The 25,776-nt window shown below is 46.4% G+C and overlaps 1 protein-coding gene across 1 annotated transcript in view; it reads right to left on the reverse strand.

The window, feature by feature from the left end:
- Positions 1–25,564, reverse strand: part of LOC132807084 (zinc finger protein 345-like) — a 60,604-nt gene extending 35,040 nt beyond the window's left edge. Inside the window, exons 1-3 of the mRNA XM_060821386.1 lie at positions 25,321–25,564; positions 22,330–22,509; positions 17,789–19,184 (exon numbers count right to left, since the gene is read on the reverse strand). Coding sequence (XP_060677369.1) covers positions 17,789–18,791 — 1,003 coding nt within the window. The 5' untranslated portion in view covers positions 18,792–19,184; positions 22,330–22,509; positions 25,321–25,564. The remainder of the gene's footprint in view (positions 1–17,788; positions 19,185–22,329; positions 22,510–25,320) is intronic.
- Positions 25,565–25,776: the final 212 nt, after the last annotated feature.

Consider the following 25,776-nt stretch of genomic DNA (forward strand, 5'->3'; position numbering starts at 1 on the left):
TCACCTCCTTCCACCTATCATATTCCCAGTGCCCCTCCCCCAAATTCCCTCCCCCCTACCTTTTATCTCAGCCCGCTTGGCACACTAGCCTCATTCCTGAAGAAGGGCTTATGCCCGAAACGTCAATTCTCCTGCTCCTCGGATACTGCCCGGCCTGCTGTGTTTTTCCAGCACCATACATTTCAACTCTGTACACTGTCTCCCCCCACCAGCAAATGAGCAGGGAGAAACTTACTTGGAGACAGGGTATGGGTTGAAATTGCTGAGTGAGGCAATACTTCCTATGGATTACGGCTGTACCAAGGATCCAATTACAAATGGAGCACTCGGTGCTGACCAATAGTAAAGAAAGTGAAGTGGTGGGTGGAAGGGGGCAGGAGTGTGTGCACTTTGACCTTGAGCTGTTTAAAAAGCAGCTACTTTTTCTAAAACCTTTTGCCGGGGGGATCTGAAGCTGTAAAAAAGTCGGGTCACAATAAAGGTTACCTGAACTTACTGCCGGGCTCAGACTCTCACTGAAAGCTTTGAGCTCCAAGAGGAATTTGTTTTAAAACTGCTCATTTCTTTCAGCCTCCTGCACTCAGTTTCTGATGTTGTGTATCAGATGGAGCAGTGAATGAGTAGCTGGTTTCATTAGAAATTGTAAGTTTTCAGGAGTGCAGATACTGCCTTGTTTAATCGGCAGTTTACTGGCAGCACAGGGAGGTGTGGGCTGTGTTCACTAGAAACGAGGTGGAGGTGGAGGTGCTGGTGTTGGGACTAGGTTGGACAAAGTTAAAAATCACACAACACCAGGTTATAGTCCAATAGGTTTATTTGGAAGCACTAGGTATCAGAACATTGTTCCTTCATTGGGTAGCTGTGGTGCAGGATCATGAGACAGATTTTATTGCAAAAGATCACAGTATTATGCAACTGCTATGATATATTGAACAACTGTCGATTGCTGTCAAGTCTTTCAGCTTTTAGAATGGGTTGCAGGTTTTAGTTCATTCATGTGTCCATCCCATAACTACGATTAAGTGACATTCTCAAGATGACTTCAGGTTTTTTAAAACAAGTGACATCTCAGCCCAGACAATGCATGAAAGGTGTGAGGTTAGAGTCTGTCAGTATTCCAATCTTAAATCAGACTGGTTCTGTTTCCAAAGTAGGAATTTATAAAATATTACATGGATTGGCTGACTACATATTGTGCATGTTTTGTGTAAAAGTGAACATACCTGCAAATGCAAATTCACCCCATCGTTATATGTATGCATGTATATGTGTGCGTGTGTGTGCGCGCGCATGCTTGGGAAAGGGAGTGTGATGGAGTATAAGCCTGGGAGAGCTTGAGTGTTGGGGATGTATGCGTGTGCATCTGAGAAACAGTGTGTGTAGGAGAGAGATATAGATAAAAGTGACGGGTTGCATTTTGCTAAAATAAGGAAGGGCAGGACTTGTACAGTTAATGGTAGGGCCCTGGGTTGTGTTGTAGAACAGAAGGATATGGGGGAGTTCAGGTACATAGTTCATTGAAAGTTGCAGCACTGGTTGGAAGGGTGGTTGAGAAGGCATTCAGCACACTTCCCTTAATTGTTCACACCATTGCATGAAGGAGTTGGGACATCATGTTGAGATTGTACAGGATGTTGGTGAGGCCACTTTCGGAGTACTGAGTACAGTTCTGGTGGCCCTGTAATAGAAATAATTCTATTAGAGGATTCAATAAAGATTTACCAGGACTTTGCCATGACTGGAGTGTTTGAGTTAGAAGGAGAGGCTGAGATTCTTTTCACTGGAGCACAGGAGGTTGAAGGATGACCTCATTGAGATTTATTAAATCACAAGGGGTGGAAGTAAGGTGAACATCAAAAATAGCAAGGAGCATGCGCGGTTATGTCGAGCCACAGGGGAAAAATTCGGACACTTCAAATCCGTCCGGAACAGCAGCTTCTCCACAAAGCGTACTGCGCGTGTCAGCAAAAGCGGCGCATGTTCTTCGTTGAATGCAGGAACGGCATGAATCATTCTTCAAATAGACCAATAAGATGCCAGGGAGGACCTCAAGGACCGTGGTCCTCCTGCCAATCAGAGACCCCGATTGTCCAAATACGGAAGGTGGAACATGAGTTTCTGAAGCTGCTGCTCCCCTCTCTCTAAATGAAGGTTGAGCTTCAGCCCAGACTGCAACTTCCTTCCTCTATCCACCATCTGTGAGTATGGTACTCTCTTTTCTCAACCCCTTTTCCATTTATGTTTCATTCTGGCGTTCAATTGTTGACTTGCAGCAACTGAAAAGAAAGAGTGAATGCAGGGAGGGGACAGAGTCAGGAAATGTTGGTCCAGGTCTGTTTCTCAATTGGTAAACACATGGTAAATGCAGTTATAGAAATGTACAGCATTTAAAGAGAGAGGAGCAGCAGCAGCATCTTCAGAAACTCATGGTCCACTTTCCGCATTCGGACAAATGGGAGGGTTCTGATTGGCAGGAGGACCAGGGTCCTTGAAGTCCTCCCTGGCTTCGGCCCAACCTGTCCATGCCGACCAGATATCCCAACCCAATCTAGTCCCACCCATATCCCTCTAAACCCTTTCTATTCATATATTCATCCAAATGCCTCTTAAATATTGAATTGTACCAGCCTCCACCACATCCTCCGGCAGCTCATTCCATACCTGTACCACCCTCTGTGTGAAAAAGTTGCCCCTTAGGTCTCTTATTTCTTTCCCCTCTCACCCTAAACCTATGCCCTCTAGTTCTGGACTCCCTGACCCTAAGAAAAATACTTTGTTTACCCTATCCATGCCCCTTATGATTTTGTAAACCACTATAAGGTCACCCCTCAGTCTCCGATGCTCCAGGGAAAACAGCTCCAGCCTGTTCAGCCTCTCAAATCCTCCAACCCTGGCAACATCCTTGGAAATCTTTTCTGAATCCTTTCAAGTTTCACAACATCTTTCCGATAAGAAGGAGACCAGAATTGCATGCAATTTTCCAACAGTGCCCTAACCAATGTCCTGTACAGCTGCAACATGACCTCCTGTACTCTACACTCTGACCAATAAAGGAAAGCATACCAAATCCCTTCTTCACTATCCTATCTACCTGCGACTCCACTTTCAAGGAGCTATGAACCTGCACTCCAAGGTCTCTTTGTTCAGCAACACTCCCTAGGACCTTACCATCAAGTGTATAAGTTCTGCTATGATTTGCTTTCCCAAAATACAGCATATTGCATTTATCTGAACTAAACTCAATCTGCCACTTCTCAGCCCATTGGCCCATCTGGTCAAGATCCTGTTGTAATCGAGGTAACCTCTTCGCTGTCCACTACACCTCCAATTTTGGTGTCATCTGCAAACTTACTAACCGTACCTCTTGTGCTCACATCCAAATCATTTATGTAAAGTACAAAAAGTAGAGGACCCAGCACCGATCCTTGTGGTACTCCACTGGTCACAGGCCTCCAGTCTGAAAAACAACCCTCCACCATCACCCTCTGTCTTCCACCCTTGAGCCGAGAGAGCAGGGTTTTGCACATTTCCAATTTTTCATATTGGAAATGAAACTGAAAAACTGTTTGTTGAGCTGGTGGATTCTTGGTTGGATGTAGAATGGTAGAAGTTGGGTGTGTAGTTGCACGGTGGTTCAGTGGTTAGCACTGTTGCTCACAGTGCCAGGGGCCCAGGGTCAATTCTAGCCTCAGGGTGAGTGTCTGTGTGGGCTTTGCACATCCCCACCTCCCATGGTGCTCTGATTTCCTCCCACAATCCAAAGATGTTCAGGTTGGGTGAATTTGCCATGCTCAATTGTCCATACTGTATTTGTGTTGGACAGGTGCATTAGGCTAGGGTAACTGTAGACAAATGGGTCCAGTTCGGTTACTCTTCAGAAGGCCCGCGTGGACTTGTTGGGTCGAGGGCTGTTTCCACACTGTAGGCATTCAGTCAACCTCCTGACTGTCAACCCTAGGGAAAAGACACCTTATCTATACTCCTCACGATTGTATAAACCACCCCTCAACTTCATCGGCTCCAGTGGAAAAACGTCCCAGCCTATCCAGCCTCTCCTCATAACCCAAACCCTCCATTTCTGGTTAAGTAGGGAAGAGGGAATTGTATTGAATCACATAAATGTACAGTCTGAAACAATTTGGCTGTGTGCTTGTTTGAGATAATGAGAGTCTCTGGTGTAAGTAATGACAAATCCAACTATTTTGGTCACAAAATTGAACAATCATTGTGTAACAAAGAGATGTACTCTGATAGGGAGGTAGTGATCATTTCTACAATAAGTGAATAGTTTGTAGATCAGGGAGAGGGGAGGGTAAGAAGTATCTGTGATAAATTAAACAAAGAACTGCGGGCGCTGTAAATCTAAAACAAAAACAGAAATCACTGGAGAAACTATAAGCATCTGTGGAGGGAAAGTAGAGCTAATGTTTTGAGTCCAACGACTCTTCTTTGGGATTCTGAAATTATTCATGAAAACCACTTTAGTAATCTGCCCACTTTTAAGACCATAATACACAGGAGCAGAATGAGGCCATTTGGCCCATTGAGTCTGCTCCACCAGTCAATCATGTCTGATATGTTTCTCAACCCCATTCTGCTGCCTTCTCCTCATAACCCTTACTAATCAAAACCTATCTATCCCTGTCTTAAATACCCTCAATGACTTGGCCTCCACAGCGCTCTGCAGCAACGAGATCCACAGGTTCACCACCCTCTATTTGAAGAAATTCCTCCTCATCTCAGTTCTGAAGGGCTTCCCTTCACCCTGAGCCTATGTCCTCTCGTCCTAGTCTCGCTTACTTGTGGAAAACTCTTCTACATTCACTGTATCTTAAAATTGCATAGAATAGAAACAGACCCTTCAGTCCAACCAATCTATGTCGACCATAATCCCAAACTAAACTAGTCCCACCTGCCAGCGCTTGGCCCGATATCATGTAAATGTTTCTGAAACACGTACTTATCCAAATTGTCTTTTCAATATTGTGACAGTACCCACATCCATCACTTCCTCTGCAAATTCATTCCAAACATGCACCATTCTTTGTGTTTAGTTTTTAAATCTTTCTGCTCTCACCTTAAAAATATGTCCCCTAGTCTTGAAATCCTTCAGCCCAGGAAAAAGACCCATGCCATTCATCTTATCTATACCCAGTCATGACTTTATGAATCTCTAAGATGAAGAGTCACCTTGACTCAACGTTAGCTTGCTCTCTCCGCATGGATGCGGCCTGACCCACTGTGATCTTCAGCTTTTGTTATTTTCAGGAGTGATTCCAGCACCTGCAGGAATGCGCTCCTAAATTTTGTACCCAGTCAGTTAGATCTCTCCAGACCCTGTGAGATTTAACCTTTCTCAATAATCCACCATGCCATACAAATCAATATAGTGTGCACTCTTTCAGCACACTGGTATGGTAAAGTGACTCACTGGTTCGCATTGCTGCCTCACATCACCAAGAGCTGAAAATGTGTTGCTGGAAAAGCGCAGCAGGTCAGGCAGCATCCAAAGAGCAGGAGAATCGACGTTTCGGGCATGAGCCCTTCTTCAGGAAGGCTCATGCCCGAAACGTCGATTCTCCTGCTCTTTGGATGCTGCCTGACCTACTGCGCTTGTCCAGCAACACATTTTCAGCTCTGATTTCCAGCATCTGCAGTCCTCACTTTCTCCTCACATCACCAGGAATCCAGGTTCGCTTCCAGCCTCAGGGTGACTGTTTGTGCGGAGTTTGGGTATTACCTTTCCGCATCCATGTGGGTTTCCTCCGGGTGTTCCGGTTTCTGCCCACAGTTCAAAGATATGTAGGTTAGCGTGAATTGGTCATGCTAAGTTTCCCCATAGCATGCAGGCTCAGTGCATTAGTCAGGGGTAAATGTAAAGTATAGGGGAATGGGTGTGGGTGGGTTATTCTTCAGAAGTTTGGTGTGGACCTTTTGGGTCAAATGGCCTGTTTCCACACTATAGGGATTCTATGGTATTCCCCAGTTCCAGAGTCTCAGAACTCTTTGCCTTTCCCATGGTCGGGGTTGGGGAGGAAAATCGAGTACTTTACTCAGGAGAAAGGTTTGAGGAGTGTGAAGCTAAAATTAAACATAGAACTTTGCTTGAACTCAAACTGAGTGACTTGGTGGGCAGTGGAAAAGGAAGGTACAGTGGCTCAGTGTTTAGCACTGCTGCCTCAGTGCCATGGGCCTCGGCGTGACTGCGTGGTGCTTGCACCATCTTCCTCCCATCCCGTGTCTGCATGTGTTTCCTCTGGGCGCTCCAATTTCCTCTCACAGATGTGCAGTTAGGGTGATGCTGCCAGGCTAAATTGCCCATACTGTCCAGGGATTTGCAGGTTGGAGTGGATTGGCCATGCTAAGTTGTCCCACAGTGCCCAGGCAAGTGTAGGTTTGGGTGCATTTGCTGTGCTAAATTACCCAGAGTGCCCAGGGATATGCAGATTAGGTGCATTAGTCAGGAGTAAATGTTGAGCAATAGGGATAGAGGAATGGATCTGGGTGGGTTAGAGAGAGAGAGAGAGAGATTTCAATCTTGTGGAATAACAAAAGAAAAGAATGTTCCACGGCAAGTAGAATTGCTTATTCTGAATTTGTATCCTGGATTGACATTGATGACTTTTGTGATCTCTTTACACAGAGTATTTGAAGATCTGAAGAATGAAGTTTCAAAATCAACAGATGAAGGGCTTATGCCCGAAATGTCGACTCTCCTGCTCCTTGTTGCTGCCTGACCTGCTGTGCTTTTCCAGCACTGCAATTTGACTCTGACGTGAAAGTGAGGACTGCAGACACTGGAGAGTCAATGTCTGACAGTCACTCAATCCATCAGGACCACAATAATTTTCAACTATGATTCTGAGAAGCAGCAAAGCTTTTAGATTCCTGTTTGTATGTTTTCAGGTCAGTGGAATTGGATGAGATGCCCTGTTGTTGCAGCACACTGAGTGTAGTCCTTCCATGCCCAGAGTGCGGGAAGGGTTTTACCCAGGCCTTGAACCAGCTTAGCGATACCTCTGACCTGCTGACCTACCGGTGGGTCCACGCAGGGGAAGAGTCCCTTCAGCTGCTCAGAGTGCAAGAAGACCTTCAGCAATTCCTCCAATCTACTAGCCCACTAGCAAGTCCACACGGGTGAGAGGCTGTTCCCTTTCCCAAGTACAGGAAGTCCTTTAGTCATTCCTCCGTCCTGCTGACCCACCAGTGGGTTTACACCAGTGAGAGGTCCTTCAGCTGCTCAGAGTGTGGGAAGGGCTTTACCCAGGCCTTGAACCTGCTGAGCCACTGGTAGATCCACACCCAGGAGAGGCCCTTCAGCTGCGCTGTGTGTGGCAAGGGCTTCGCGCACTCCTACTACCTGACCGAGCACCCGCAGGTTCACACAGGCATGAGACCGGTCTTCTCAGAGTATGGGAAGGCCTTCGTCGACTCATTCAAGCTGCTGAGGCCATTTGCCTGCCCCAAGTGCGGGCGGAGGTTCATGTCATCAATTTGCAGAGACGCCAGCATTTCCAACCAGATTCTGCCGGTGACACTGCTGTGGGAGAATCGGGGCCTTTTGTTTTCTCACCCCACACTCCTGAGGTTTCTCATGAAATACCCGTACAGACTTGGAAGGGAAAATGTTGGCAAGGGTAGAATATAGGGTGCTAACTGCAAAAAGCCAGGAAGACATTTGACAAAGTAAAACCTTGACAATGTAAGGACAAATAAGGAACTTTGACAACAATGAGGTGGTCACAAGTCCGTGTTCAAGAGAACGGTCGTGACTCTGTAGACATTGGATATTATAATCAAGCAAGTGTCTAGTTGCTGTAGTTGATCAAATACAACAAGGTAAGACAAATAAAATAACCAGAACCACTAATTGTAATGGGATGTGGGTAATCATAAAACAAGTTTATACTATTGATTGGGATATGTAGTGAAACTTGAAAGGGTTCAGAAAAGATTTGCAAGGATGGTGCCAGGGTTGGAGGATTTGAGCTACAGGCTGGGGCTGTTTTCCCTGGAGGGTTAACCTTAGAGGTTTACAAAATTGAGGGGAATGGATAGGATATAGAGGGCACAGGTTTAGGATGAGAGGGTAAAGATATAAAAGCGACCTAAGGGGCAACTTTTTCACGCAGAGGGTGGTACCTGTATGGAATGAGCAGCCAGAGTATATGGTGGAGACTGGTACAATTGCAACATTTAAGAGGCATTTGGATGGGTATATGAATAGGAAGGGTTTGGAGGGATATGGGCTGGGTGCTGGCAGGTGGGACTAGATTGGGTTGGGATATCTGGTTGGCAAGGACAGGTTGGACCGAAGGGTCTGTTTCCATGTGGTACATCTTTATGACTTTATGTAAACTGCTCTTAAAATAACACAATATATCAAGCTGATGTATTTGATTATTTGGGGATCTTGTTGCCGCCTTGTGGAAATGGCTCTGCAGCCCTTGAATAAAAGCAGTGTAAGAAAAGTGTCTATGGGTTATTTGGTCCGTTACAGGCTCCAGGCAGTTCTAGAAACCATACAGTATGCAAGCATGCCATTCAGCCCATTGAGTCGGCACTGACCATACTACCCAGCTACCCTGTAACCCTGCATTTCCCACCGCCGAACCATACATCTTTTGGACTGTGGGAGGAAGCCGGAACACCCAGATGAAACGCATGTAGATATGGGCAGAATGTACAACTCCACCCAAACAGTCACCCAAGGGTGGAATTGAACTGTGGTCACTGATGCTTTGAGGCAATGGTGCTAACCACTGTTCCATCTCATACTACTCTCTAAAGAGGTGAATTTCAAAGATTCGGGAACCCTTGAGAGAAAAACAAAACTCTATCTTAAATGAGAGGCCACCTATTTGTTAACTGTGTCCATTCATTTCTAGTCTCTGGCACAATGAGATTTATACATTCACATTAAGTGCTCACAGGATGTTATACATTTCCATCAGATCATCTGATTCTTCTAAGCTCTAACTGATAAGCCTGACAACCTCTTGACCCCAATTATAGGTTGAGTAAAACAGCTATAAACTGCTTTGAATATATTTACATACTCTCCTGAGTAAAGAGACCAAATCTGGTGGTCTTCCCTATACCACTGACAAACTGAGGAAAACACCCTGACTTTATATTCTACCCCCTTACCACAAATGACAATATTTCACTTAAGTTTGACAGGCTTCCTTCATTAAACTTGTTTCTCACATGTTCCCAACCCTGCAACCCTGTTCCCAAACCTGTCAACCATGCTTCACAGATATCTTGTGCCCTGTTTGTACTTAATTCCTTCACTGCTCAAAACATTATCGATCTGAGCTTTAAAAACATTTACTGAAGTAGCCTCAACTACCTCACTGGGCAGGGAATTCCACAGATTCACAACCCTATGGGTGAAGATGTTGCTGCGCAACTCAGTCCTAAATCGGGTCCCCCTAATTTTGATGCTCTGCCTTCTGGTCCTGGTTTCACCCGCCAGTGGAAACATCCTCTCTAGGTCTGTCTCATCTATTTCTTTCATCATTTTATATGTTTCTATAAGAGGGGTGGCACAGTGGTTAGCACTGCTGCCTCAAAAGCACCAGGGACCCGGGTTCAATTCCCACCTTGGGCAACTGCCTGTGTAGAGTTTGCACATTCTTCTCATGTCTGTGTGGATTTCCAAAGTCCAAAGAAGTGCAGGTTAGGTGAATTGGCCATACTAAATTGTCCATAGTGTTAGGTGCACTAGTTAGGAGAATGGGTCTGGGTGGATTGCTCTTCGGAGGGTCGCTGTGGACTTGTTGGGCCAAAGGGCCTATTTCCATACTGTAGGTAATCTAATCTAATCCTATCTCATTCTGCTCAATTCCAATGAACATAATCCCAGTCTACTCAGTCTCTCCTCACCTCCGGAATCAACTTAGTGAACCTCTTGTGCACCCACTCCAGTGCCAGTACATCCTTTCTCAAATGAGACTAAAACTGCGCATAGTACTCCAAGTGTGGCCTCACCAGTACCCTCTACAGCTGCAACATGATCTCCCTGCTTTTAAACTCATTCCCTTTAGCAATGAAGGACAAAATTCCATTTGCCTTAATTACCTGTCGCGCCTGCAGACTAACCTTCTGTGATTCATGCACATACACACCCAGGTCCCTCTGCACAGCAGCATGTTGCAATTATTTTTACCATTCAAGTAATAATCCTTTTTACTGTTATTCCAACAAAAATGGACGACTTCACATTAATAAACATTTTACTTCAACTGCCAGATTTTTGTGCACTCACTTAAACGATATTAGGAGGCTAAGGCAATTCAGCATATCTGTAAAGACTTACCAATGTTTATATGTTGGAAGCATTCTTTTTGGATGCATCGTGGCTTGGTACGGCAACTGCTGTGCCCAGGATCGTAAGAAACTACAGACCATTGCAACACAGCCCAGTCCATCACACAATCCAACCTTCCAACCATGTGTACTTCCTGCTGCCTCAGCAAGGCAGCCAACATCAAAGACACCCCCCACCCTGGTTTTAATCTTTCTTTTGGCATAAGATACAGAAGCTTAAATTTATTGACTAACAGAGTCAAGAACAGCTTCTTCCCTGCTGTTATTAGACCGCTGAATGGACCCTTCAAATTTCATATTTAATGTTGATGTCACTCTTTGTGCATCTTCTCTGCAGCTGTTACATTGTATTCTCGCTCTGTTCTGTAACTCTGATGCACTTTGTGTGGTATAATCTGCGTGTACTGCACACAAAACCTTTCACTGTACTTGGGTACATGTGATAATAATAAAGCAAAGAAAATAAAATTGAATGATCCACATTGCTTGTTATTTTCTTAAAATAGATCTCCCAATGATGAGTCAATTTCATAAATCTTTGTTGACTCTGCCTGATTGCAACAAGATTTTATAAATGTCACAATTTATCTTCCTTAATAACTGATTGCAGCATTTCTCCCTTTGACTGATGTTAAACCAAGCAGCCTCTCCACTCCTGCCTTTTGTATCCCTGCTTCCATGAAGAGAGGAATATCCTGCAGTCTGCTGTGGCTGTTTCAGGACCTAGGACATTTTGGAAGATTAAAAACGAAGTTCCGACACCTTCTTTGTTGAAGATGAGAGGATGAAGTCTCTTGTAGCTTTGTATGGATTGCAGAAAGACCATGCACATTTCAGGCAGTTGGATCACCTCACAATGAGGCATTCCACAACAAAGGCCATTCCCTCACCTCAGTAGTCACAGTGCAATATGTGGTCACTCAGCCACATGTTGTGTTCTAGTTATGTAATACATCAATAAGCACAGTGTCTCAGCCTGAGATTATGTAACAGTGTAAATAATGAGTGTTATTAATAAATGTCAAGCCATCTGCCTCCACAAGAACCCAGACCACATGGTATCAGGACGATTCTGCCTCTTTAACAAGGTTATATTGTCCATGGTTATTTTCAAGAGGGGTTTTAAAAGCAGTGGTGTCAAAATTGCTAACAGACACAGTTGCACAACGAAAGGGGAGCAGACAGTTCTCCCAGCTCAGTTTTGTTTTCCCAGTTTGGTTTACTTTTAGCAGGGTCAGAAAACTACTGGGGTCCAAGAGAAGCAGCTACAATGAAACACGCTTTAATAGATGTTTTCTTGCCTGACTCCACTCTCTGAAATCTCTCCTGCCTTTAAGAACCTGTGTTCAAATATCCCTTTTGCCAAGAAGTGTGTTCACAGGATGTTGCAGAATTGGAAAGCTTTATTAAGTTGCAATAATCAGTTTTCATACAAGTTACTCTCAATACTATTTTCTTCTGTTTGTGTTTCAGCTGGAGTGTGTAAATAAATTGTCTTGGCTGGAACGGAGTGGTTTGACCAGATGCATCATTCCGGGAATATCCACTTCACAAATGCTTAAAAAAAAAGTTAAAAAGTTAGGGTTTGGCCTACATTCTTCAAATGTTTTGAGAAGGTCAGGCCTGGTCCTTAACGGTTTGTGTTACAGGGACGCATTCAGACCATATCCTACTCTGTGGTGTTTGGGCCAAGAAACCACGTTACCGTTGGCAGCTACTGGGTACTATACACTGATGGTAGTGCTAGTGGGTAACAAGTTAGTGACAGCTGTTATGGACCAGACCCATGCCCACCCCCCTTCAAAAGGTTTTGAGAAAGCAGTCTAAACCCTATCTCTTTCTTTATTTAAAGGCAGATGTGAAGTGTCATCTTTCTGATGTGATGTGTTGTGAAGTTGGGTAGAGTACAGAGGAACCTCGCCTATCTGAATTTCAGATTATCCAAAGAAGATCTCAAGGTCCCGATAGAAACAGAGATGTTTTAAGATTGATTGCGTCTTTTGTTTATAATGATTAAAAACGCACTTGGCTTACTGAAATGCTGCCGAGAACAGTCCTGGACATCGATAGGAGCCCAGGCACAGTCTCCAAATGACTGACCGTCCACCCTCTCTCCCCACACTTCCCCTGGAGTTCTACACAGGGACATATCCTAAACCTCCCTTCTCCAGAAAATCTCTCCAACATTGTCCTGTACAGGTAAAAAGTTGCAATAAAACGTAGCGTGTATGCACACACGCACTATTTTAAGACTCATTCTCCCCCACCCCCAAAGGCAGGAGCAGTCTTACTGTTGCCGTCCAGTCCGACTGGCCCGGAGAGGGGGTGGGGGGTAGATGGGAGACTTAAGGGGGCTCACAGGAGCTGATGGGGACAGGGACACATGGGTGGGGGGGGGTGTGTGTGTGGCAGGGCAGCAGGGGTTTCAGCAATGTTGCAGGTCCCTAACAATGTGTGTCTGCTCAGAAACAAACCCTGAGACAGAGAGGGAGCAAGGCAGGCAGAGCGAGGAAGAAGGAAACTTCAGAAAACTCTGAGCCCCAGAGGACAGGCAGCGAATCAATTAACTGACTAATCAATTATCCGAACGAAATAGTGCTGACACATCTCATTCGAATAATCGAGGTTCCTCTGTAACTGTAGATTGGGAGGCAGGAAGGTCGAATTTGGTGATGTGTGTAAAATTGTAAAATGGGGAAAGCATTGCGTGGTCACTTTAAAAGATCATGTGTTTTTTCTGCACTTCACAATTTAAAACTGTTGTCTGTGAGCGGTAAGGTCGCAAGCAGACAGAGCGAGCACCTGAACAGAAACATTTCTTATGGAAAGGCTGTACAGTTAGTGTGTCAAACAGCAGTTTTTACTCAGACAACAGGCTTTTGAATTTAGCCAATCAATTTGAATCCTCAGACATGAAACACCTATTAAATTTAAATCTGATAGTTTTGGCAACACAGGAGCAATCCAATTGTAAGAAATATTGATAAGTCATCAAGGGTATAGGGGAAGGGTGCAGTTGGACAAAGAGCCCAGAGTTGTCATTCACCAGAGCTAACGGTCCTCAGCTCTTCAGAGAGAATCACTGGCTTTCACAAACACCTCTATGTCTTAGAGAAGGCACCATCTCAACAACAACAATGTCAACAACAGAGAAAGCATTCCTGAAGACATGTGACCTGGCTAAATTCTACATCGTTATTTTTTACAGAAGTGGCATTTGTATTTATTTGAACAGCATACAATGGGCTGAGGAGTGACTGATGTAGTTTACTTAAGTGCTGCATTTGGGAAAGGCAAATCAGGGCAGGATTTATACACTGACTGGTAAAATCCTGGGGAGTGTTGCTGAACAAAGAGACCTTGGGGGTGTAGGTTCATAGTTTCTTGAAAGTAGAGCCATAGGTAGATAGGATAGTGAAGGCGGCGTTTGGCATGCTTTCCTTTATTGGTCAGAGCATCAATAACGGAGATTGGAGGTCATGTTGCAGTTGTACAGGACATTGGTTAGACCACTTTTGAAATACTGTGCGCAATCTCCCTGCTATTGGACGAATGTTGTGAATCTTGAAACAGTTCAGAAAAGATTTACAAGGACATTACCAGGGTCAGAGGGTTTGAGCTGCAAGGAGATGAAGAGGCTGGGGCTGTTTTCCCTGGAAAATCAGAGGCTGAGGGGTGACCTTCTAGACAGACATGGATAGGGTAAATAGATTGGGTCTTTTCCGAAGATTGGGGGGTGAGTCCAGAACTAGAGGGCACAGATTTAGATTGGGGCAGGGGAAAGCAGTCAGACCCTTAATTGCTTTAAGGGTCTAAATTAAGGGATAGTGGATTAAGGAAAAATAAGAGGATTAATGAAGCTAAGAAAAGGTTTAGTAAAAGGAAAGGTAAATTTAAAGAATTGCAGATCCTATACAAAACAAAAAGACAATATTTGGCTAGAATCTTAATGGGGGCTCCTGTTAGGAGTAAATGCCCTCTGGATAAAGATGATCTAGAAGATCATTTTAAGAAAAGGTTAATGAATGTAAATGAGAAGAACAACCTAAGAGGGTTTGCTAAATATAGAAGGCAGGAAGAGGGGTCCCATTCCACTGCCCTAACCGGTCCCGTAGTGGCGGAGGACGTCGATCATGCCATTAAGGCGATGGATGCGAAAACCGCTGCGGGGCCGGATGGGGTGACGATGGGAGATATAATTAAAGTTTTTAATAAAGATAATTTGCTGCTGCCTAGGTTATATTCCATTTGAATTAAAAATGGTAGGATCCCAGACCAACTTAAAATCAGTAGGACGGTTCTTATCCCGAAAGTGAGCAAGGAGGAAGAATTAAAGGATATTAATAACTGGCGGCCAATCACAATCGGTCCGATATTGCTCAGGATTTTTATAAAAATTATGGCGAATAGGTTGAATAAAGTAATTAACTTAAACAAGTGACAAAAAGGGTTTATGACAGGTGTCTCAGGGTGTGAAGAAAATATTAAAATATTGGAAAATATTATTAATGGGGCGAAAAGGAATAGGAGGGACCTGGCTGTAGTCTTTATAGACTTAGCCAAGGCCTTTGATACTGTGGGACACAAACTAATTGTTGCAGCGTTAAGAAGACTCCAGCTTCCGGTGTTATTTATTCAGTTAATTAAGGATCTATATGAGAGGAACTTTACCCATATTGAAGGTTTTAATTGTAAAACCGAAAATATTCCAATTTTTTGTGGAGTAAAGCAGGGTGATGCTTTATCACCAATTTTGTTCAATATTATTATGGACCCTTTGATTTGTACCATTGAGGAAAGACAAAAGGGAATATTTTTAGGAGAGGAAGGGAATAGGTGTCATTATGCAACATTGGCGTTTGCAGATGACATCGCCCTGATTAGTCAGTCTTATGAAGGGATGGGGTTTAATTTAAAAATAGTTGAAAGATTTTGTAAAAATACGGGGCTGGAGGTTAATATTAAGAAGACTAAAGGATTTTATTTTACCTACAAGAATAAGACCGTTATATTTAATGATAGGTTAAATTGGGAATTTAAGGATGGGAGTATACAGTTTATAGAGCCAGGGACTACTGATAAATATTTAGGGGCTAAGAGTGACCCCTGGTTGGAGATCAGTAAGGCCGATTGGGAAAGCCAATTAGAGATATGGTTGGGGAACTCAAAGAGCTCTCCCCTAAAACCGGTTCAAAAGTTAGAACTTTTAAGAACGTATTTTATTCCTAGATTATTTTATTACCTGGTTCTATCGGAGGTTTCTTTGAATTACTTAAGTAGATTGGATAATATTATTAAGTGTGCGATTAAAAAGATTCTGCACCTTCCACAATCCATCACGGATGGTGTTTTATATGCCAAATTCCGTGATGGTGGCCTTGCCATAAGTCGGCTGTCAACGTTTATTCCGATATCGATAATGCGGAAGTATGGGACGCTACTGAAATCAGAAGATGAGGTGTTGCATGCGTCTTTTTGGTTCGATGGAAGTAGCGTGGCGGAGAGAATGTACAGACTGAGTAAGTTGAAAGTGATGGAAAATACTTGGGACCCAAACTGTATTCGAGGATTGGAGGAGATGGATACTATTATCGATAATAGTGAAGATGGCTTGGAGGAATATGCGAGTACGAACTACACAGATTGGAGGGTAATAGAGATGAGAAAATGGATGGCCCTTACCTGTCAAGGGGCAGGAATTCACTATTTTAAAAATGACTATTTCTAATAGTTGGCTGCAGAGAATACAATACATGAAATCGTCCAAAGTGATTAGTGCACTTTTGTTAAAGACTAATTTGTTTCCAACAAGGGCGTCATTATCTTATGGCAGGCCATTTAATGTTAAAAACTGCAGACGGTGTAATGAAGACTCAGAGACGGTAGCACATATCTCGGGATGGTGCCCCTATAGGAAGAACATGCGGATCAAGAGGCACAATAAAATTATAGATGAGTTAATTGGGTATGTGAAGAAGTTTGGATGGACAATTTTTGTTGAGCCACGGATCAAGGCTTGATCTGGGAAGCTCTGGATTCCAGATCTTATTTTGAAGAAGGATATGCAGATCGTGGTGGTTGATGTTACTGTAAGGTCGGACTTTCAGATTAACTCTCTCGAGGATGCTTGGGAGGAGAAGGTAAAGAAGTACAAACATCTGGTCAAAGAGATATTGGACCTCGTTGGAGGTGGAACCGTATCTTTTTATGGGTTTGTTATGGGAACCCGGGGAAAATGGTTCGAAAAGAACGCAGATTTGATGAAGAGCCTCGGGATTACAAGATTTAAATCGTTTGCACAAAACATTTCAAACCTGACTTTATCGTTGACTCTTGAGCTTTTAAGAATTTTTATGGACTCATAGGAACTCCTTGCGACATATTATGTTTTGTTTTTAGGAATTTTAAGTCTACGGTTTTAGTAGTTTTTGTGATATTTTATAGTTTTAAACGGGGGTTTTTTAAGTAGAATTTTTAGGTCTTATTAATAAAGTTGTTTGATTTTAGATCACTTAGATTAAAGGTGGTGGGTAAGTTAGGTATTAATTAATAAATTTCACGCTTCACACGACAAAGGATGAGCGGTTATCCTGTTGGAATGGTTAAGAACCTTAGCTCATCCTTGCCTTGCTGGAATTCTGCCGCACAATGTCATTTTAATTATTTTTTTGTTTTTACTGTCCCCCTTTTAGATCTTCTGGCTGTGGTTTCGCTGGATAGGGGTTTGTCATACGTCGACGAGCGACGTTAAAACTCGGAATGGACACTCCATCATGTATGATGAGTGCAATAAATAGCCAAATGCCTCGTCATCTAATTAGTGACGCGCATGAATGGGTGAATGAGATTCCCACTGTCCCTACCTACTATCTAGCGAAACCACAGCCAAGGGAACGGGCTTGGCAGAATTAGCGGGGAAAGAAGACCCTGTTGAGCTTGACTCTAGTCTGGCACTGTGAAGAGACATGAGAGGTGTAGAATAAGTGGGAGGCTTTGGCCGCCGGTAAAATACCACTACTCTTATCGTTTTTTCATTTACCCGGTGAGGCGGGGAGGTGAGCCCTGAGGGGCTCTCGCTTCTGGAAATTGCTTTTGGAAATAAATGATTAAGAAGAGTGAATTCCTTTGGTTTTTGTAATGATTTGGATAAGTACATGAATAGGAAAGGCTCAAAGGGATACAGGCTGAGAGCAGGCAGGTGGGACTAATTCAGTTTGGGGTTATGTTCAGCATAGTTGGACCGAAGGGTCTGTTTCCGTGCTGTTGGACTCTACAACCGTAAAGATCCTGGAAATTTATTTCCAGCTTTTTAGGAGACCAGTGTAAAGTTGACTCAATTTCAGGATTGAGTTCAGATCATACCAATAACTGCTGGGTGAACCAATTGACCATTTTGAAGGCAGATCATAATTTAAAAAGGTACACAATGTAACATATTCCCAAAACACTCATTAGTGAGGGTGACCCACAGCAGCATCACTGGTAGAATCCGATTGTTGAGAGCGCTGGTGCCCCCGCTGGTGCCTCTGCAAGTTACAGGACAACGTGAACCTCCGCCCACACTCAGTGCAGAGGAACGGCCTCTCTCCAGTGTGGACCCGCCGGTGCCTCCTCAGGTCCGACGAGTCAATAAAGGCCTTTCCACATTCTGAACAGGCAAACGGCCGTTCACCCGTGTGGACCCGCTGGTGGGTCAGTAGGTGGGAGGCCTGGGTAAAGCCCTTCCCACACTCAGGGCAGCTGAATGGCCTCTCCCCCGTGTGGATCCGCTGGTGCCTCAGTAGGACGGAGGAATTGCTGAAGGCCTTCCCACACTTCGGACAGCTGAAGGGCCTCTCCCCAGAGTGGAGTCCCCGGTGGGCCAGCAGGGTAGAAGAATCGCTGAAGGCCTTCCCACATTCAGAACAAGGGAAGGACCGCTTGCCAGTGTGGACCCGCTGGTGGGCCAGCAGGGCAGAGGAGCGGGTAAAGCCCTTCCCGCACTCAGGGCAGGAGAATGCCCTCTCTCCGGTGTGGACCCGCTGATGGGCCTGGAGGTGGGAGGAGTGGGTAAATCTCTTCCCGCACTCACAGCAGGAGAACGGCCTCTCCCCGGTATGGACCCGCCGGTGGGCCACAAGGTGGGAGGCCTGGGTAAAGCCCTTCCCGCACTCAGCGCAGGAGAATGGCCTCTCCCCGGTGTGACTGCGCTGGTGGGTCACAAGGTGGGAGGCCTGGGTAAAGCCCTTCCCACACACGGGGCAGGTGGACCGCCAGACCCTGGTATGGACCCGATGGTGGGACAGCAGGTGGGAGGCCTGAACAAACCCCTTCCCGCACTCAGGGCAGGAAAACGGTCTCTCCCCGGTGTGACTGCGCCGATGAGTCTCCAGGGCAGATGGGACACGGAAGCCTTTCCCGCAGTCACCACATTTCCACGGTTTCTCCACGGGGCGGGATTCCTCTGGTTTCTCCATGGCCGAATCTTCAGCCACACACAAATATGTATAGATCCTCTACCTGCCGTGAATTCCTCTTTCCAGGCCGTATAACTGTTTCAGGCTCCACACTCACTGTGCTGCAATAGTAGGGTCTCTCATCCAGTTCCACTAATGCTGAAAATATACTGAAACAGGAACCAAAGAGCTTTGCTCCTTCTCACAGAATCAGAGTCAAAACTGGACTCAGCGACGGTCAGTTATCGATGTGAAAGTGAGGATTGCGGAAGCTGGCGAGCCAGAGTCAAAATGTGGGGCGCTGGAAAGGCACAGCAGGTCAGGCAGCATCCGAGGAGCAAGAGAGTCACCGTTTCGGGTGTAAGCCTTTCATCTGTTGATTTTGGAACTTCAGTTGTCAGATCTTCAAATACTCTGAAAAGAGATTACAAATGTCATCACTGTCAGTCCAGGGGAGAAATTCAGAACAAGCAATTCTACTTTCTGCGGAACATTCTTTTCTTTTGTTATTCCACAAAATTGGAAGCACCATTCCAGTCTTTCTCCCCCTCTGTTCTCGCTCCGCTCTAACTAATTCTCCTGAAGGTACTGATTCAGGATCTTATGGGGCAGTAAAGAAAAACATCAAGACTGACATTTCTTTGAATTTTGGATCACTCTGCTGAAAAGTTAATATCTTTCACGACACTGGGATGCTGCTGAGAGTGAGCAGGTCTGATTTTGGGAAGCAAATGTATACAGTATTCCTTAGAAGCAACCAGTGACAAAATGGTTAACTTCCCAAGGAGGTTTGGAGTGGGGAGCGAAATGAGGCGAAGTATTGACACCAACACCAGAGACAAACTGAACATACAGACATGGCTAACATTATTGCCAAGCCAGATTCATAGAGGTACACAGTACAGAAACTGCCCCTTTGGTCTTATTTAATTCTTTGAAGAGGTAACAAGTAGGTTAGTCCAGGGAAACCCGGTGGATGTTATCCATCTAACCTTCCAAAAGGCCTTTGATAAGGTGCCTCACGGGAGACTGCTGAGTAAGGTGAGGGCCCATGGTGAAGCTACTGGCATGAATTAAGGACTGGCTGTCTGACAGAAGGCAGAGAGTTGGGATAAAAGGTTTTGTCGAATGGCAGATGGTGACAAGTGGTGTCCCGGAAGGTTCAGTGTTGGGGCCACAGCTGTTCACATTATATATTAATGATCTGGATGAAGAGACTGGGGGCATTCTGGCGAACTTTGCCAATGATACAAATGAGGTGGACAGGCAGGTCGTACCGACGAGGTGGGGAGGCTGCAGAAAGATTTAGTTTAGGAGAGTGGCCCAGGAAATGGCTGATGAAATTCAATGTGAGCAAATACGAAGTCTTGCACTTTGGGGAAAACAAAATACAGGCATAGACTATTTTCTAAACAGTGAGAAAATTCATAAAGCTAAAGTACAAAGGGATCTGGGAGCGCTAGTCCAGGATTCTCTCAAGGTTAACTTGCAGGTTGAGTCCATGATTAAGAAAGCGAATGTAATGTTGTCATTTATCTCAACGGGGTTGGAATTTAAAATCTGTGACGTGCTTCTGAGACTTTATAAAGCTCCAGTTAGGCCCCATTTCGAATACTGTGCCCACTTTTGGTCCCCACACCTCGGGAAGGACATACTGGCACTGGAGTGTGTCCAGCAGAGATTCACACAATGGATCCCTGGAACGGTAGGCCCAACATACGATGAATGGCTGAAGATCCTGAGATTGTATTCATTAGGGTTTAGAAGGTTGAGGATAGACCTAACAGAAACTTACAAGATAATGCATGGCTTAGAAAGGGTGGATGCTGGGACGTTGTTTCCATTAGGCGAGGAGACTAGGACACATGGGCACAATCTGAGAATTAGAGGGGGTCAACTTAGAACCGAAATGAGGAGACATTTCTTCAGCCATAGAGTGTGGACCTGTGGAATTCATTGCCAAGGAACACAGTGGAAGCCGGGACGTTAAATGTCTTCAAGACAGAGATTGATAAATTCTTGATCTTGCAAGGAATTAGGGTTAGGGGAGAGTGTGGGTAAGTGGAGTTGAAATGCCCATCAGCCATGATTAAATTGAGAGTGGACTCAACGGGCTGAATGGTCTTATTTCCGCTCCTATGTCTTATGTTCTTAACTTGTCCATGTTGACCAGATACTCTAAATTAATCTAGTCCCATATGCCAGCACTTGGCCCATTTCTCTCTGAACCCTTCCTATTCATATAACCATCCAGATGACTTTCACATATTGTAATTGTACCAGCCTCCACAATTTCCTCTGGCACTCATTCTTTATGGAGTAAGTGAGGACTGCAGATGCTGGAGATCAGAGCTGAAAATGTGTTGCTGGAAAAGCGCAGCAGGTCAGGCAGCATCCAAGGAACAGGAGATTCGACGTTTCGGGCATAAACCCTTCTTCAGGAATCCTGAAGAAGGGCTTATGCCCAAAACGTCGAATCTCCTGTTCCTTGGATGCTGCCTAACCTGTGCGCTCATTCTTTACGTTCACTACACTCTGAATTAAAATGTTGCCCTTAGGTTCCTTTTGCTCATCCACCTCACCCTAAAGCTATTACCCTTTAGTTCTGGACTCCCGCAAATCCAGGGGAAAGCCCTTGTCTATTTATCCCTTGTCTATCTATTTACGGTGGCACGGTGGCACAGTGGTTAGCACTGCTGCCTCACAGCGCCAGGGACCTGGGTTCAATTCCCGCCTCAGGCGACTGACTGTGTGGAGTTTGCACGTTCTCCCCGTGTCTGCGTGGGTTTCCTCCGGGTGCTCCGGTTTCCTCCCACAGTCCAAAGATGTGCGGGTCAGGTGAATTGGCCATGCTAAATTGCCCGTAGTGTTAGGTAAGGAGTATATGTAGGGGTATGGGTGGGGTTCGCTGCGGCGGGTCGGTGTGGACTTGTTGGGCCGAAGGGCCTGTTTCCACACTGTAAGTAATCTAATCTTATCCAACCCGTGCCTTTAGTGATTTTATAAATGGGTATAAATGCCTCCAGCACACTCGGGAAAACAGCCCTAACCAATTAAGCTCAAACCCTCCAATTCTGGCAACATCCTTGTAAATCTTTTCTGAACCCTTTCAAGTTTCACAACATCCTTCCGATAGAATTGTCCATCAAACAATAGAATTGCACACAATATTCCAAAGGTGGCCATGCCAATGTCCTGTACAGTCACAACATAACCTCCCATCTCCGATGGGAAAGTTGCCTTTTGTGAGTTTTGAAAATTAGGAAAGAATGGAGGGACAACCCGAACTTTTGAGTGTCAGCTTGGAAGCATCAATGTCTTGGGGCGGGGGTGGGAATGGGGGAAGGAAACTGAAACGCAGGAGCCGAGATGGAGGAACAACAGGATGCAAAACCATTACAGCTGGCTTGAAGCTGCAACGTGGATTATTGCATGTGCTGTATTTGTACTTGATGCAATTATCTGTGGGAGCCGGGTGCGTTTTAAAATAAAACCGAAAAATTATCCACCCCTCCCCAATCGCTATCATCCATCCCTCCTCACCAGATAAGACACATACCAGAGGTTGCGGAGTCTGATCCCTCCCTAGATTCACTCCAGTTGCTACAAGTGAACAGATTTTCCTTCTCCCTTCCAGGATGAGGAGTTGCCTGGAGGAGGGTGTTTCACTCTGAAACGGATCGGGCCACTTCCGCGTTGTGGCGTTACAATGAGGCGGTGCTAGGCCGAGAGCGGAAATCTGCAGCAGACGGAAGGAGTCAAGATTAGAGTAATGCTGGAAAAGCACAGCAGGTCAGGCGCATCCGAGGAAAGTCGACGTTTCGGGCAGGAGCCTCCCGCACCAATCTACCACACTGTCCCGTGGCCCAACATTTCAACTCCCCCTCCCACTCCCACTCTGCCGAAGACATGGAGGTCCTGGGCCTCCTTCACCACCGCTCCCTCACCACCAGACGCCTGGAGGAAGAACGCCTCACCTTCCGCCTCGGAACACTTCAACCCCAGGGCATCAATGTGGACTTCAACAGTTTCCTCATTTCCCCTTCCCCCACCTCATCCTAGTTTCAAACTTCCAGTTCAGCACTGTCCCCATGACTTGTCCAACCTGCCTAGCTCCTTTTCCACCTATCCACTCCACCCACTCCTCCCTGACCTATCACCTTCATCTCCTCCCCCACTCGCCCATTGTACTCTATGCTACTCTCTCCCCATCCCCAACTTCCTCTAGCTTATCTCTCCATGCTTCCAGCTCACTGCCTTTATTCGTGATGAAGGGCTTTTGCCCGAAACGTTGATTTCGCTGCTCGTTGGAGGCTGCCTGAACCGCTGTGCTCTTCCAGCATCACTGATCCAGAATCTGGTTTCCAGCATCTGCAGTCATTGTTTTTACCTCTTTCATCAGGAATAGGCTAGTATGGCCAATAAACACTAACCAGAACATCCTTGGGCATTATGAGTAATTTAGCAAGGCCGATCCACCCTAACCTGCACATCGCTGGACAGTATGAGTTACGTTCGGGACACCACCCACGCCCTCCACCTCCTCCAGGATTTTCGCTTCCCCGGTCCCCAACGCCTTATTTTCACGATGGACATCCAGTCCCTGTACACCTCCATCCCCCATCACGAAGGACTCAAAGCCCTCCGCTTCTTCCTTTCCCGCCGCACCAACCAGTACCCTTCCACCGACACCCTCCTTCGACTGACTGAACTGGTCCTCACCCTGAATAACTTCTCTTTTCAATCCTCCCACTTCCTCCAAACTAAAGGAGTTGCCATGGGCACCCGCATGGGCCCCAGCTATGCCTGTCTCTTCGTAGGATATGTGGAACAGTCCATCTTCCGCAACTACACTGGCACCACCCCCCGCCTTTTCCTTCGCTACATCGATGACTGTATCGGCGCTGCCTCATGCTCCCACGAGGAGGTTGAACAGTTCATCAACTTTACTAACACCTTCCATCCCGACCTCAAATTCACCTGGACTGTCTCAGACTCCTCCCTCCCCTTCCTAGACCTCTCCATTTCTATCTCAGGCGACCGACTCAACACAGACATCTACTATAAACCGACTGACTCCCACAGCTACCTGGACTACACCTCCTCCCACCCTGCCCCCTGTAAAAACTCCATCCCATATTCCCAATTCCTTCATCTCCGCCGCATCTGCTCCCAGGAGGACCAGTTCCGACACCGCACAGCCCAGATGGCCTCCTTCTTCAAGGACCGCAGATTTCCCCCAGACATGATCGACGATGCCCTCCACCGCATCTCCTCCACATCCCGCTCCTCCGCCCTTGAGCCCCGTTCCTCCAACCGCCACCAAGACAGAACCCCACTGGTTCTCACCTACCACCCCACCAACCTCCGTATACAACGTATCATCCGCCGTCATTTCCGCCACCTCCAGGGATATATTTCCCTCCCCTCCCCTATCAGCGTTCTGCAAAGACCACTCCCTTCGTGACTCCCTAGTCAGGTCCACACCCCCCACCAACCGAACCTCCACTCCCGGCACCTTCCCCTGCAACCGCAGGGGATGTAAAACTTGCGCCCACACCTCCACACTCACTTCCCTCCAAGGCCCCAAGGAATCCTTCCATATCCGCCACAAGTTCACCTGCACCTCCACACACATCATCTATTGCATCCGCTGCACCCGACGTGGCCTCCTTTATATTGGGGAGACTGGCCGCTTTCTTGCGGAACGCTTCAGAGAACACCTCAGGGACGCCCGGACCAACCAACCCAACCACCCCGTGGCTCAACACTTTAACTCTCCCTCCCACTCCACCGAGGACATGCAGGTCCTTGGACTCCTCCACTGGCAGAACATAACAACACGACAGCTGGAGGAGGAGCGCCTCATCTTCCGCCTGGGAACCCTCCAACCACAAGGAATGAACTCAGATTTCTCCAGTTTCCTCATTTCCCCTCCCCCCACCTTGTCTCAGTCGGTTCCCTCAACTCAGCACCGCCCTCCTAACCTGCAATCTCCTTCCTGACCTCTCGGCCCCCACCCCACTCCGGCCTATCACCCTCACCTTGACCTCCTTCCACCTATCACATCTCCATCGCCCCTCCCCCAAGTCCCTCCTCCCTACCTTTTATCTTAGCCTGCTTGGCACACTCTCCTCATTCCTGATGAAGGGCTTATGCCCGAAACGTCGAATTTCCTGTTCCTTGGATGCTGCCTAACCTGCTGTGCTTTAACCAGCAACACATTTTCAGCTCTGATCTCCAGCATCTGCAGACCTCATTTTTTACCCCAGTGTGAGTAATTAAGCTCAGCCAAGGCCGGGGCTGCCACGAGGGTGGAATTCTTTCCCAGATATAACAGTTGATGGTGCCCTCACCAAGATGGCCGCCCGCGATCCCCGCCCCAAGACTTACCTCACAAAGATGGCGGCCGGTTGCCCGGGCAACCCTTGAGGTCCTGCCTCAGTGAAGTAAACACTGGGCCTGTGGGGCTTTGATTCGCGGCCTGCGGCCTCCCCCTAGGAGTTTATAAACTCCCCAGCCTCCCTCCTCCCGCGGTTCCCAATCCTACCCTGTCTCACTGTCTCCTCTCCCCGGGGGCAGGAGCCAGGTCTTGGCGCTCGGACCTGGCGACCTCCCCGGGATGTTTCTGAAACCTGGTCCTGTTCTGAAGGAGGACCCCCGGACCGGTAATGTTTCCTCGGACTTCTCCCGACACGAGCTGCCGGACCTGCTCAGCTTTTCCAGCGGTTTATGTTGTTGTTCTTTCAGCCGCCGGCGCCATTTCTCTCCCACACCCAGAAACACAGCCTTTGTCTCACTGCAGCACCGACACTGCACATGCGCCAGCTCGCAAGGGGCGGGGTTCCGGTGTATGACGTCTTCACCGGAGGAGGGGGCGTGGTTGGTAGATGTCCATCAAACAATCGGAGACGAGGGGGGCGGGGCGATCGTTTTGCCGGCCCCCAGCCACATGAAGGTGTTGAGAAAAGGTTTTGACATAGTTTCTTGTAATTTTCAGCCTTTT

This window comes from Hemiscyllium ocellatum (assembly GCF_020745735.1).
Source record: "Hemiscyllium ocellatum isolate sHemOce1 chromosome 27 unlocalized genomic scaffold, sHemOce1.pat.X.cur. SUPER_27_unloc_1, whole genome shotgun sequence".
NCBI lineage: Eukaryota > Metazoa > Chordata > Chondrichthyes > Orectolobiformes > Hemiscylliidae > Hemiscyllium > Hemiscyllium ocellatum.